A 15,304-nucleotide genomic window follows, 5' to 3' on the forward strand; every position below is an offset into this window, starting at 1 on the left:
CAGCTTGTGCGAGAAGACATCCAAGCGTGAACGAACTGTGTTAATCGCACTTATGCAGAAGGAACTTAAACAAACTTAGAATGCGCAATTTGTTTAACAAACAAGTTTGGGCATACATTCCTCCAAGGAATGCGGCTTTAGCATATTCGTAACTTAATTCCATTAAATTTGACGAGCCCTTAATTTTTTTCGTAATTTGCACGCGTTTCCTAATTAATGAGGCACAAAATAGGAAAAGATAAACTTTTTTTTGTATAAGGCCACTGTACACTAACAGTTATTTATCCCTAGACATTACTTCTTAATTTTGAGTTCTCTTTACCACAATCTCACTTTTACTTAGCTGCAGCTGGGCTTGTGGCTATCTGGTTTTTAGCTACCTACGACTAAAAAAAGAAAGTAGCCAAATTTTGATATAAAATTGGAAGAGACAACAGACTAGATTAACCATTTCTACTTTGGGTTTATTTTTTACCCCTGATTAATTTAGTTACTTATTTATTTAAAACTGACAATTAATTTTGCCAATTTAATGAAGACTTATGCCGCAAAATAGAAAAGCTATGTGATTACTTTAGCGGGATGGTGTAACGACGGGTTGCTTTTTGATTCTTCGATACATGTGTTTTTCTTTAATCGAAGTTTCCATAAAATTTGATTAGAGCGCGGATGTAAGCATTCCACACGCAAATGTGTAACATGGTTACCTTTACCAAGCGCTCATTCCCTTATCACTAGCGATTAATTTTTAAACTTTCACGGGAACCTTTTCCAAAAATTAAAAAATGCTGGCAGTCTGTTTTTGGTACACGGGGTAACAAGTTCTAAAGCTGCATTTTCATTTCAGCTAAAGCTGCGGAAACATAGTTCCAGCCTTAATGTTGGTTAATAAAATCGACAGAGCACATTTTCATATCACGACGCGATATGAATAGGGTTATCGGGCCTGGCATTAGAGACCACCATTCACTTTATTATGACTAAAACTTTTCAAATGATATTTGATGTCGTCCCTAAATACTTCAACACACAGCTTATCAAACATGTAACACAGACAACAATCCATTATGATGGATATTTCACTGGATACTTAATACTCGTCACTCGACGAAAAGAGACTCACTGCAAACTGTTTTAGCTTTGATTGATATAAAAAAAATTGGATTAAAATTTGGTACAATGTGCTGCTATTTTAACTGTTTTCCCACACAGCCGATAAACGGCTACTTAGTCACATTTAGTCACATTTAGTCACATTTAGTAAAGAGTAGAATCACACATATGTGGCTTGTTGGCAAAATAAATATATTTGAGATCTGTAAGCAGCCAAAAAAGTGAAGTAACATAAAAGGTTGCAGCTACCCTTGCCGAAGCTGATACAAAATATGTTGGTAGCCAATAGCTTAATATTTGTTTAATATTTATACTAAAAATGTTATGTAACATCCCCTAAAAGTGTGAAAATGCATAAAAAACAAATATTTCGTAAATAAAGTATTTAGAAAAGCAACAATCAACAAGGGATGTTCAAAATGGCTACCGCTACACAGACTTTCCAGATAGAAAAGACGAATTGAAAAAACGATTCCGTGCTTTTATTCGTTTGAAAACTTCTTATCACTGCATTAGTGGTAAATATCAAAAAGTTTTAACAACTTAACACTGGCGCTAAAAGGAGCGTTATTGGGGACTAAACGAGTTCACGGTGTTAACACTGTTAACGCTAAAACAGCGCCTGCATGAACACCATAAGTGTGAACCAGGTTTAATAAATTCTTGGTATGCTCCTAAATAGCAAAACACGAAACCGCATATTGGATATAGTCTTACGTCCCTAGAATTTTCAAAAAGCTGGACGGAGGTGATTACTGTAATAATTCGTGGTTTTTGATTATAAAACCTCCGGCCTTCGAAGGGTCTCACAGACAGACGTATTGGAATATTATAATACAGTTTACTCTTCGCCAAAAAGTGGATTCCTTCAAAATAACATGTATTTAAAAGTTTTGAAATCAACTTCTACTTTAATCGCATTAAAAAAACGCGAATTTATAACATGTCACTTTCATATAGACATCTCCCATGGTAACAACAAACCAACGCATATACGCAAACCTTTTCCAATGCAACAACGGTGAAGAGTGTCAGTTAATCTCGTTCCTTGATACATTGTTGCACTATCTTCATCAACTCGGGGTTCTCTATCGCAGCCGATGTTCTCTCTTTGTCATTAATTTGTTTTGTGACTAAAAAAACAGAATCTTTATAGTTTACATCCAGCACAGCGCTTACTAGAATAAAGAAGTACTTACTTTCTCCAGCATTTAGATGTTTTTCCTCCCTGATAAACACATCAAGCTAAATGAACAATCAAAGTTTGCTGAATTTACTTGTAAAATAAATAAACGCGTGTCGAGAATGAACTTGTAAGTTAGCTACGCACCTTATAGTTGCACAGTAAGTATTCATGTAACTTTACACGAATACACAAACCTAAAACACAAATAATGCGTATAAATGACAGAACAGGGCGCGCTAAGTAACAACCACGACGGTTGAGGATCATACCAATAAGAGTTGCTAGTGAACAGTGAGGAACAGTGGGAACAACCTCCACTATGATTTCGTATTCATCTTCTCGTAGTTTTCGAACTTTCACTAGTTCTTCTTTCACCACTAGTAATTCTTCGAGGGTTTGAGATTTTTCAGGATCCTAGAAAGGACAAGAAAGTGGTATACCCAGCCATTGAGTGTCATAATATTTTGTGTTTTGTACTTTTAATTATATCGTTGCATCGCTTTAACAACCGATCAAACAGTCATACCTGAATGCTTTTAATGACATCTAAAAAAAAATAAGTATTAAAGACTAGTTGGATGACCCGACGTTGGACGTTGGGTTGAGCGCTCAAGTAAAAGTAAAATTGTGCCGCACATCCGGGTAGAGAGCTTAGCATAACAAAAAAAGGAACTTTACCGCTACATCGGTTCAACAAAAAACACACGATACAGCTAATCGCTACGCGACATCCCCTATTTTGCAAGGTAAGTTCCAAAATTAAACTGACCTTCGACTGAAATAAAAACTTTTAGCAAATCCAGTGGAGCGCTCACAACAACAACAAAAATAACTGACACCTATATTTAGTCATAGCAAAAACATCTTTAATTTCTTAACTTTCACAGCATCTTTTATTTGTAAATTAGAAAATGCTGGGTGGCTGTTTTGTTACGCCAGCGTAACGACATATGGTTTAACCAGTGTATTTATTTAAACTGAAGGTATCATTAATTTTGAAACTTTCACAAGAACTTATTCTGCAACATCAAGATTACACAGGGTGACCACAGGTCTGTGTTCAGGTGGTGTTTTACAAATGGGTTGAAAATCCTTACGTCTAAAAATGCAAGCTGCTTCCTGTGCTAAAAACCTCGAGGACCTATGTTCAGTCGTGCTTCGTTTGTGGTGTTTAATTTTTTCGATAAAGGTTCTTCAGAGAGAGGCTGTAAAGGAGACTTTATGCGCATGTCGTTGTACACCTCGTTCAACAGCTTGGCGAAGAAATCTCTGATATTGTTACGGCGATGATAAAGAAATCCACTTTTTTTACACGACGGCATGGCATGGTTGACATCAAACGTGGACCAACATGCTGAAATGGAGAGGGAATATACTTTACACTCCATCTGTCTGTATAAAATGCTAACGGCATCGTTAAATTCACGTTCGTTCATTTTGAAATTCTCTAACTCAAGCGGCAACGTTATTAGCCAGCTCGAAGCTCTTCTTTTTTTCGCTAAATCATTTACAGGCAGTTGCTCCTTAGTCATTTAGACACTGAGATCTTGTAAACTGTAGTTTTTTTCTATCGTCTCTTGATTGGATAACGTTTTTTATGCTTTGTTAATTTCCTTGACGTCCTTGGTTATTCGTCTTGGCCTTTGATCAGGGAGGTAAGTTGTTTGGCGACAAGCTTTTATAATGCTTGCAATTTCTTTAAAGATTAGTAATGCCAGATCAAATTTATTTACATGCAGCGACAAGAAAACGCCGTTCATCTCGACTGCAAAACTGTCAACTAGTCAGTGCTGGTATCCTTCTGTTATTGATGATCTCGTCCAGAACTGCGAGATGTTCCCCAAGACCAGGTACAGTGCGAAGAAAATATGTTAGTTTATGTGGAAAACCACTAACAGAATTTCTGTATGGTGCACGAGGTTCTGATTTTAAAAACCGTGACAGAAATTACATTTAAATGTTCAAATATGTTCTTCCCTTTATTGTTATGTTAACTCCGTACCATCACAAATTTCACTTCCTTGACAAGCAATCACCATTTTTCACGCTTTTGAATAGTATCTAAGTTTTGTACCTCCTTTAGAGTCATCCATCCAGCAAGCATGGACACTGACATGTTCTCTTATCCCACAGAGGCGTCAACAAAAGCAAGATATTTTATTTGCACACCCATACCATCATTGCTAGAAACCAGTGGAATGATTTTTGCCAAGAGCGATGTTATTTCTATTGCGTAGATTAGCATTGCAAAAGCAAACTTTCACAAGCAGTCTAAATGCTTTCATGTAGCAGCAGCCCCTAAAATTAGCGTCGGCATTCGGCACTGCTGACGTGATTGCCGACGTAAAATGAGAAAATACCGTAGTTGCGTCGGCAAAAAAATTGCCGACGTAATTTTGTTGTGAAATTTTTAAAAACAACAACTCATTTTCAACATCAACGAAGAAAAAAATTAACAAAGAATTAATTTTTATTTTGGCGGACTTTTAAGAACATGTGATCATGTATATACGATGTCCCTGAGGTGTCACTGGGTCCTTCCCAATTTTCACTCAGACCTTCCCAATTTTTAACTCAGACCTTCCCAATTTTTAACTGGGACCATCTCATTTTCAACCAGACCTTCTTTGATTTCACAGCGCCGAGGACCTACAAAAACTTTCAAAGTTAGACCCAGACCGTTCGCGATGTAAAAATGGTAGACATACAAATATAAACACACGTGAAGGGAACAGCAGAAAGGGATTTTTAGCAAATAGATAATGGTTGGTGAAAATAAGAGGAAAACAGAAGCAAGATTAAGTGGTTTAATACTTAAAATCAGGAGGAAGGGAGAAAATGAACGAAAAGTTGAAGAAAGGAAGGTATTTTTTTACTCTAATCTAAGTATACTACCAAGCTTTTGGTATTTGCATGTCGTCATGAATTTATAGCACAAGTCAAGTAGGTATGCATGTCTGAAATTCTCCTTATATTATGTAGCTATAGGGTGGCTAATAGCTTAAGTCTGTAACAAGTTTATCAGGCGAAAAAACGTGAAAAATTAACTCGCAGGTATCTAGCTACCACAAAATTGTAAGCTTTTTATCCTTTTTTAAACAAATTTTATTGCAATGTAGCTATATGGAGAACTTCTTGACGTTCTAGGTTCATGTTCGGTGGAAAAGATTCGATGTTGAAAAAGGCAGTGCTGTTATTGTGTCTCAAAAATAGGTTCATAATGGTGGAGGACAACATACTGTTATCCGCAATTAAGGAACGAGCAGAGAGATTATTCTTTTCAAATGAAGGAAAATGTTATTTCGGAGAAACAATCGATGAATGTTTTACAACTCTGACTAACTCTGCTGATGAACCACTTGACGAAAATTTGTCCTTAACAGACTATTTAAGCAACAATGGTTTGTATTTGTCAAAGATGTACCTTGTTTTGAATACCAGAAAACGAGAAGATGCAAGTCCTCCAAGTAATTCTATGTGTGTTCCAATTCCTAATTTGGATTTTGGAAATGACTTCTTGGTTGCAGAAGAAGATGATCAGCAGATTGTTGACGTTCCTGGTAAGTACAACAGCCTCAGAAAATTTAAAAGTACTTGGTACAGTAGTCTGATATAATTTCGTTTGATATAATTTGTGTCGTATGCTAATTTGTCTGGATAGAACAGATTTTATTCGGCCGTAGGTAATTTTGGTCTTATTTCCCAAGGAATTTTCTTTTGAAAATTGGTCTGAATCGATAAAAAAACCTACACACAATGTATATACAGTTAAAGTTTATATTTTTAGAAACTGTACCAAATCCTGGTTTCCATGGTGATAACATAGTCGATTTGGAATCTGGAATTGTACCTGACCATCAAAACGATAATAATCCCAATTTTGAATTTGAAGCTGGTACAAATCATCATTATAATTCTGTCATCAATTTGGTATACGAAGGTAACCCTAACCAAGTTGATAACCTCGTAGATTTGGAATCTCCAGCCACCTTAAACCATCGTGACACAACTGTGGATTTGTCATCCCACGCTAGCTCTAGCCACGCTAACTTGGAACCAGATAGCAACGAAGTAAATTTGGTTCTTTCTGATGGTATTAAAACTATCAAAGTTCATAGGTTGCGCTTGAAGGAAGATATGATCAACGGCTTCAAACAAATAATGGAAAACGATAAAATAAAGTTCACAATTATTGATCCACGAGGAGAAGAAGAAAGTGGCGTTGGTATTGGAGTTGACAGAGATTTGTATACATCTTTTTGGATGGAGGTTGCTGATTCTCTCTGTATTGGAACATCAGAAAGGGTACCTTTCATAAGGCATGATTTGTACTTTGAGGAATGGGAATCAATTGGAAAAATACTGAAACATGGATACACCAAAACTGGATATTTTCCAATTTTTTTAACCAAAGCTTTTGTTACGTATTGTTTATTTGGGGACACACCGCTCTCTAATGATCTGCTCATGGAATCTTTTTTAAACTTTGTGTCACCAATGGATGCATCATTATTAAAAGAAGCCCTGAAAACCACTAATCAAGGAATATACAAGGACGAGGATTTCATAGATCTTCTAGACCGCTAAACTGTAGATCCAGTGTTAATCCACTCAATGTTTATGGAGTTGTTCTTGAACTTGCACAGCAAGAAATAATACAAAAACCGTTCATCATGGTTTGCAGTTGGGCGAAAACACTACAATGTTTAAAAGAATATGAAGAATTTTCATCAATATATTTCTTGAAAAACTTTTACGATGCTGTTACACCTTCTACCAAAAAAGTTATAAAACTATTCGTTGCAGATCCGAAGACAGAAGGACAACGATGTTGTTACAAATATTTGCTTCAATATGTTCGTGGGCTTGACAATACTGATCTTGTGAAATTGTTGCGATTTTTGACAGGTTCAGACATAATTTTATGTAGAAAAATAGATGTGTCATTTGTTGAAATGGGTGAAAATGCTGCCAGAAGACCAATTGCGCATACGTGTGCGCCTTTATTGGAACTGCCGTATTCGTAGCGCAACTTTTGTGAACTCCGGGAAGAATTCCAGAATATCTTGCGGGTGGATAGCTGGGGAACTGATTTTACTTGATATCATATACTGTATGTATTTACCTGATATTCTTATATAGTTTTAAATTACGTTCTTTTTTTGCTTAATTCAGAAACCTTCAGAAATAGTTGAGAACAAAACGTTATATAAACATGACAGTGCACATATTTTATTTTGCTATTAGGAGTGTGTTTGAAATTCAATCATGTTATCATTTTATACAAAGGCAGTTCCAGCAGTGTTCTGTACAAACTTGACGATTTCTATTTGGACACTTCACATAGAAACTATTTTATAAAATTTTGTTATAAATAAACTTGGAGATTTTTACTTGGATATTTTATATGAGTTAGAGTTTTGTTCTATTTAAACTTGGAGATTTTTACTTGGGAATTTTATATGAGTTAGAGTTTTGTTCTATATAAACTTGGAGATACTTTTTTCACCGGGAATGACTGAATTAGAATCCCTTACTGGTTAAGTGGACTATAATTTGGTAATTCACGGCATACGTGTGGTGTGTTGTACCATTTATATTTCTGAGCAGCATGTTTTTTTGTTCGAAAGACAGCAATATATAAAAGAAAAATGGCATATCTTTTTTCTGGAAAACAAAGTAAGTAAACTGTTCATAAAGAATTAGTTCAACTGTTCATGAATATTCTGCAATTTTTTGAATAAGGTACGCATACAAATTGAAACAGCCTTCGAAATTATCTGGCACGTTCCAACCATCTTGAGCCATCAAAGTGGTAGCAAATTCACCAAATTCGTCAGAAAAATCTTCCACTGTACGTATCGAAATACTTGAAAATTCTGAAACCTCGTCTAAATCGACATCTTTCAAAAAATTCGTTCCTCCGTGTAAATGAGGCAAAAAATACATTGTATTGGGTCTTCCACTTGGACCGCCATTTTTAGATTTGGAAATTAGATGTTGATTCCATTCCTGTTTTACGGTTCGTATTTCTTCACGGATAAGGCGCATAAAGCAAAATCTTGCACAATGGAGTAAAACAGCGTCTGAGGGATCGTACAAATCTCTATCCACAAGGTCTTTGAAGAAGGAAACCCACCAACCAGGTCGGTCTCGACGCAGTTTAGACCAATATGCCTCTATACGTTGATTAACTGGTAAAGATACAATAGAAAATGTATCCAAGGCTTCACAATCCCCATTACTATCGCGTAAGGATATATGTATAGGCTCGATAAGGGAATGCTCTGTACCGTCGTCAGCCTTTATTTTGTTTGGAATTCCCTTCAATTGCGTTATAGCTTCCAGGTAGTATCTTGCTATCAACTCTGGCACCTTGTTACTTGATGATACCTCCAACCAAATAACCAAATGAGTCTGCGTGAATAGCCGTCAATGCATACGTGGATGCTGAATCCAAAGGGCTTCAATTTGTCATGCCCATCAATGTGCCAAACGAAATTTGGACCAGGATTTCTATAAGTACGGCGTGATAATCTATGTCTTCTTCGCTGATCAACACCTTCCGGATCAATATTTAGCAGAGTCTTACGAACATCTTCCCTGCGTACAATCAATCCTTTACTTTTCAACGATGCGCATACACGACGATATCCAAGTTGAGCACCACTACCTTCAAGATCATTCTGTATCGCAGCCTCTAATTCATTTACACTGCACCTTCGGGTATTGAGTGGTCTTCTGAATAGATTTTTACGCTTCAAGTTTCTTTTCAGCGTAGAAAGACTTATATCATGACCATGATGTATTCGTAAAAACTCTCGAATTTCTTCATAAGTGTACCCACCAATAAAATAGTCATTAATCAGGTCATCCAATGGTTTCTCTTGATCGGATAAACAAGGTATCAAATCCATTTTGTGCACATACACAGTGTAGTTGCTGCTGTATGCTGATGTCGCATCTGACTTTCTTTGTTTATCGCAATATTTTTGTGATATGCGTTAGCAAAACTTATTTTCAGAATTTTGAGAAGGTCTGAATCCAAACTAATATGGTCTTGCTGGGAAATTGAGAAGGTCTCAGCTAAAAATTCAGGTGGTTTCAGTTAAAATTGGGAAGGTCTGAGTCAAAAATTGGTAAGGTCCGAGTCAAAAATTGGGAAGGTCTGAGTCAAAATGGGAAGGCCTCGTTGAATTTTGAGAAGGACCCAGTGACACCTCAGGGCCATCGTATGTATATTTCTATCGTACCTGCTCACGTATTATAACCTGGTTTCTACTACCATTTTTTTTGAAAAACAAACTTTTCAACTGATCGCATGTTATTCTTTGTAATATTAAAGTCTTTGTGGTGAATTTTTATATCACATTTTCTCTGGCGTAATATGAAAACTGGCATACATCTTTCTCGAGTTCCTTATCCTAAAAGAAACCAGGTCTCCACATGGGAATACACACGGGAATGCACACAGTATTCGGCGGGTGGTTTATTTCATTCGAAACTAAACGGATGGAATAATTTCCTGAATTCACGAAAATAAAATAAAAAAGTAAACATGGTGAAAAAGAAAACGGTTCTTTCGTGGAATTTTCCTGAGTTAGGGTTTGAATCGGAAAATGACTCTAATGAAATTGCTAAAGTGCTTTGCAAAGTTTGTAGATGTCATTATCAAAACAACAAAAATAATGAAAATTTGAAAGGAACTGTGGCAAGAATCACATAATGTTAATTGTGATATTGTTTGAGCTTCCCCCACTCATTGCGACTGAAGAATAATTACACTCGATTTTCAGTTAGTTAGGTCATTATCACTAAAATTATTCACGTTACAGAAATACCGTGGTGCCATTCGATTCGTAATAACAATAATCAAAAAATTGTATATCGTATTAAAAGGAAGTCCGGTAGTTCTCTCTCCCACACGACACAGCAGGCAACGAGTCAGCCCTGCCCTCGGTTTTGTGAGGAGAGATGTTCTGCGAAGACTCTATAAATTGAATCTCCTGTACAGTTTTGCTTCATGGTGAACTGTGCCGGTGACAAGCATTTTCGAAACATGTCACCGGCAACTTCTGCGATATACAACTTATTGAATGCCCTGACCTTCAGTTCGTAAATAGCACGTGCGCAACGTACTTTCTAATGAGTTCGTCTCGAAACATATAGAAAGCCAGTTGGCAGTGAACTATTAACTTAACGAAGTACAGCATCGGGAAAGTAGGTCATGGGACTTGTAAACCGTTTCCATTTGTCATCGTCTTAGGAAATCAATACATCGAATTTATGTGAGGTCTAGCCCCAATACAAGGTGAATGACGAAAGTTTTTGCCAGCTAAAAAAATTTACTACGAAAAAAAAAATGCCGACGCAAATCAGTTGAAATGTATCTCATGTTTTATTGCCGACGTAAAAAAATTCTAATTTTAAGGGCTGAGCAGTTTTTGACATACGTTGCCATAGCAGGACCAAGATATTTTATGTTGTGTAAAAGCAGTTTTTTATTCAAGGTTACTGTAAAGGAAACAATTTTTTTTTTAGGTTTTTTACAAAAAATTCATGACATATAGAAAAAAAAATTATCTTTCGAATGACAATTTTATATTCCATGAAAATATTTGGAACATCCCTTTTTTCTGGAAAAAGCCTTTTCAGAGGTGTTTTATCCTTCGCACCTTCGAGAAAATATGTGCAAAATGAGTTGAGCATATTTTTCGTAAACATTATGCATGATATGAGACTACCGTGTAAATATATGCACAATAATATTTTTTAGATAGTTTACTTTCAGCATCGATATATATACGTTACAAAAAAAACCAAAAAAAAACCGGGAACCTTTTTGAATTTAATTTATGCTGAATGTAATAGTGCAAAAACGAGAAGTCTGCGACCACGCGTTCGGAAAAAAAAGCCATTTTAAAACGCACGGTGAAAAAAAATGGTGTGTGTTTAATTCATTATATTTTCTTTTTGGAAAATTAACATCTCACGAAAATAACACCATCAAAAAAGTCTTTTATCGAACATTCAGAAACAAAAAAAAATTAAAAAAAATATAAAAGTATTGATAAATTATAAGGGTTTTTCTGAGACTACTCATCAAGTGAGTTTTTTCCTTTACAGTAACCTTAAGCAGTTAAAAAGGTTGGTAGCATCCACCAAGAGAAGCGCACCTGTTGATTTCTTATCAAAGATATCATTCATTGTATGAACCACTGCCTCGCATCCTTCCTGCAGTCCAGCACACAACTGTAGATTCCCTGCACTACATACAATCTCCGACTTGATGACATGCACAATAGCCTTCTTCACCAATTCAAATGGGAAATTGCCAAAATAAATAAGTCAACAAATCACATACGCCTCCGAAGACTGTAACTGAACAACATATAATTCTTTAACACACAATATACGGGCAAAAGCAGTAACAGTCTCAAGCAATAATTGACCAGATGTTTTTTTGATACGAGCATCCATTTCCATTCATCAGCATCTAAACCAGATGGTCCGGCACTTCCTTTTGTTTTGATACTGACTTTTGCTATTATGTCCATTCAAACTCTGAAACATCACTGGATCGACAAATGGTGTTTGTCCCGTCTGAACTGAGTCATCAGCACCGGTTGCTCTTGGATGTTTTTGTTTCAATGCGTCATGGTTGTCCGGTCATAACTTTAACCCTATTGGCACCGATAGGGCGCTTTTGCAGCGCCCCCTTGTCTTTTTATCCGCCATTACTTAAATATCTGTTGTGCCGTACTGTTGTGCCGTACTAAGTTTTTATGACTTTTAATATTTTTTCACCGCGGGATCATTGCAAAAAAAAAGTACCAAATTTGTCACACCGCGTCAAAATATATGAAAAATTTCAATTTTCATGAATTATCATTATTTTTATATTTATAATATTTTTGGGGTGATTTTAGTTGATAATAATACAGTAACAATAAAAAGACACCAAAAAGTTTAAAAACACAGTTTAATGCTGGTTGAATCGCCAGGCGGTTCAGTAGTTGCATGCCAAAATCTTCATAAAGCGTTTTTAGAAGTCTAATATCATATTTACTATATGTAGCCAATCACTTGAATATATAATATTGCTTACTTGTCCTTCATTTTTTAAGTTTTATAGAAACAAAAGTATTTAATTATTTACAATGCCTCCTTAAAAAGTACGTATTATGTCGAAGAATCGATTAGTCAACAGTATTGATTCTGCACTTGACATAAAAAATTACAAACCCTATCCCATTCCGGTGCAGCATAACGAAATAGAAGGCGTTGTAAAGATTTGACGTAACAGATATATTTGTAAATCAAATGCGGAGGAATAACCTTGGCCGTCTCGACCGTGCCAACATCATTACTGGCAGACAAAGCCCAGGGTCATTTCTTCGCGCTGTGTCGGATATCAAAAAAGTAAAAAAATGGCCCTGGGAACGAGGATGGCGACACCCTCATGGTCTGATTGGTCTAATAATCTGAGAGCTGCGTGCTCTTTTTCTTTGAACATGAACTTAGAGTATCTCTTTGCCAACTGTTTGATATTCAGTTTATCGTTGTACGATGGCCATTTTAATTGTACTGTTCTTATTTCAAGAAAAAGTTTATTAAAATCTCCTCCCTGCTACAGTGTTTTTCGTCGAGCTCTTTGCAGTGGATTTAAAAGAACGCTTCATTATTGTTTTAATGATTCATTCGCCGTTATATTAATAGGCTTCTTATGCCCGTCTCTTTGTCTGTCTGTAACACGCGAAGTCGATGTGTTCATTTTTCTTTAAAGTAGCTGAAAACAGTTTATCTTATTTGTTAAATTTTCACACGTTAATGACATCAAAAACAAACTGCGATTAGTGAAGCCATTACATTGCACTTTAGAGTTTACAAATGGGCTGACGAAGAAACGAAATTACAATCGAAGAATAAATCTTGTTGACCAAGGATCTTACTCCTTTGATATTCTCATGTTTTCGAGGTATACCTGGCCAATGCAGCACTTTTTACAGTCGACTGTCAAGTTTAATTGCAGAAAAAAGAATCAATAGATGTAACCAAAAATTGCCTTAGCTTTAATTTATTACGTTCCCGACTGTTTTGTCTGCGTGGGCCATCATAGACTTCGCCAGTTGAAGTGACAGACATTCAGATCGTTGCAACAGAGAGCAGAATAATGTAATTTTGCAATGTCTACTCTTCTATGCACCTGCTATCTTTCCACATTTAATGCCTCTTGTTTCAATGCGTTTTTTATTGTAAGTAGGTTATTTTGTAATCAATATCGTTGATTGATTTGTCATTATATAGTTGGGAGTTACCTGGGTAGCTAGGGACAACCTGGGACCAAATTGGGTAAGTTTTTCACCCGAGTTCGGCATCAAAAAACCATCAAAAGCATATGATCTGATACATTTTCTTGATCAGCGTTTTACGCTTTACACGATGGCAACAACGGGTTGGGAAATTTCCGACAAAAATTTTATGTACATTGGCGGGTTCTTGCTGACGTTAGCAGAATTTTTAAACCCTTATATCTCCTTATGCGTTCGTCGAAAACATATGTTCCTGGAAAGTACTTGGATCAGCACAATCAATTTCAATCTACACAATTGTAGGAAAAATAATTTTTGTGTATGGACGGGTCTTTTCTGACATCATCAAAATTTAAGTGATGGTCCTCTCTTCCATTGTTTTAATGTGTCAGTGGATATTTTCACGGCTTTACTTTATTAATTACGCTTTGACGTCGAATCCCAGCCGGCACAAGACGTCTTTTTATCTTCTGTTAGAAGATGCTCTTAGATGTCTTAAATGCATCCTGTTAGAAAGTCTTTCATAAGACATTTTTATACGTCCTTCGAAAGTTAATACTAACGTCTTGGCGTCTAATTCAACGATTAACAATTTTCAGCGACCAGAAAATAAAATAAAAACTTCCATTTTGCCTGTCACAGATGGACAGACACAGTTAGCGTATAAAACTGTGACCTAGAAGCGTTGTATTTTTATAAAGGTCTTTCATTTGTGTTAGCGATGCCTGTAAAAAAAATTCCGTTAGCAACCAAACCATAGGGGGTTTCATATTTGTTACACATTTACACTCAAATCATTAAATGCTTTTTATGAAGAAAGAAATCACTCACCAAAAGTTTCTTCCGCAAGTTCCCTGCAATCAACATCATCGTCCGTCATACTCGTCGTTATATTTTTGTCATTTTACTACAGAATACTACAGCACAATAAGAGTTTTACTAATTCCTTTAGTTTACAAGACCAACAAGACTGCACACGTATTTAAAGAAACAAAGTGTATTGTATGGTAGTTTCTTCGTATGTGTGCTGTTAAAACAATTTTTTTTTCAATTCACATTTTAAAGCCAAAGAATAAATTAGCCACCGAAGTCACACTGAATTAAACACTACGCAGAATTTTACTGGTCCTCAATTTAACTAATTGTAAATGTGACTTGGGCTAAATTTTCTTTAATTGAATCATGGAGGTAGAAATATAAATTATTTTTACCTCCATGATTGAATACTGAAAAAAATATAATTTAGGCAAGTTATAAAAAAATAGAAATTCAAGATTTCTGATACACAGAAGTTTTATTTCCATCCCTTAAATTGAATACATTTTTGAATTGTTTTTTTATACAAACATTTTATAAGCAGCTTTAAATCGAGGCTCAGACAAACTTTTGTGATCTTATAAAAAACATGTATTTTTTTATTCACATTAATGATAAAAAGATCTTCAACAACTGCAATGAATATATGTGCATAATTCCCATAACACAAAATACGGATGAAATTGGGATTAAATGTATAAATTTCATTTTGTATAAATTTCACGCACACCAGTTTCGCGTGAAAAAAATTCACAGGACAAAGTCATTTAAATGGCCTCAAAATTCCAATATATGGACACGAGTTGAAAACTCGAAAAATAAAATCATCGAAAGAATATATTGTTATGTGTATTCATACACTGACATATCAATAGAA

General features: G+C 35.7%; 2 protein-coding genes across 3 annotated transcripts; one reads left to right on the forward strand and one right to left on the reverse strand.

Moving 5' to 3' along the window:
* Positions 1-1,288: 1,288 nt before the first annotated feature.
* On the reverse strand, positions 1,289-15,264 carry LOC130646540 (cytosolic iron-sulfur assembly component 2A-like). Of its 2 annotated transcripts, XM_057452529.1 has the most exons (6): positions 14,443-15,264; positions 2,826-2,845; positions 2,569-2,713; positions 2,444-2,493; positions 2,313-2,358; positions 1,289-2,246 (listed from the first exon to the last, which is right to left on the reverse strand). In XM_057452529.1, the coding sequence occupies exons 1-6, from the start codon at positions 14,489-14,491 to the stop codon at positions 2,149-2,151; spliced, it is 408 nt and encodes a 135-aa protein (XP_057308512.1). In that variant the 5' UTR covers positions 14,492-15,264; the 3' UTR covers positions 1,289-2,148. The 2 variants fall into 2 exon arrangements, with proteins under 2 accessions (XP_057308512.1, XP_057308513.1); XM_057452530.1 differs by lacking the exon at positions 2,826-2,845.
* On the forward strand, positions 2,872-9,070 carry LOC130646393 (uncharacterized). The gene is made up of 2 exons (XM_057452517.1): positions 2,872-5,859; positions 6,087-9,070. The coding sequence occupies exons 1-2, from the start codon at positions 5,451-5,453 to the stop codon at positions 6,884-6,886; spliced, it is 1,209 nt and encodes a 402-aa protein (XP_057308500.1). The 5' UTR covers positions 2,872-5,450; the 3' UTR covers positions 6,887-9,070.
* Positions 15,265-15,304: the final 40 nt, after the last annotated feature.

Source organism: Hydractinia symbiolongicarpus, chromosome 1 (assembly GCF_029227915.1).
Source record: "Hydractinia symbiolongicarpus strain clone_291-10 chromosome 1, HSymV2.1, whole genome shotgun sequence".
NCBI classification, from domain to species: Eukaryota; Metazoa; Cnidaria; class Hydrozoa; order Anthoathecata; family Hydractiniidae; genus Hydractinia; species Hydractinia symbiolongicarpus.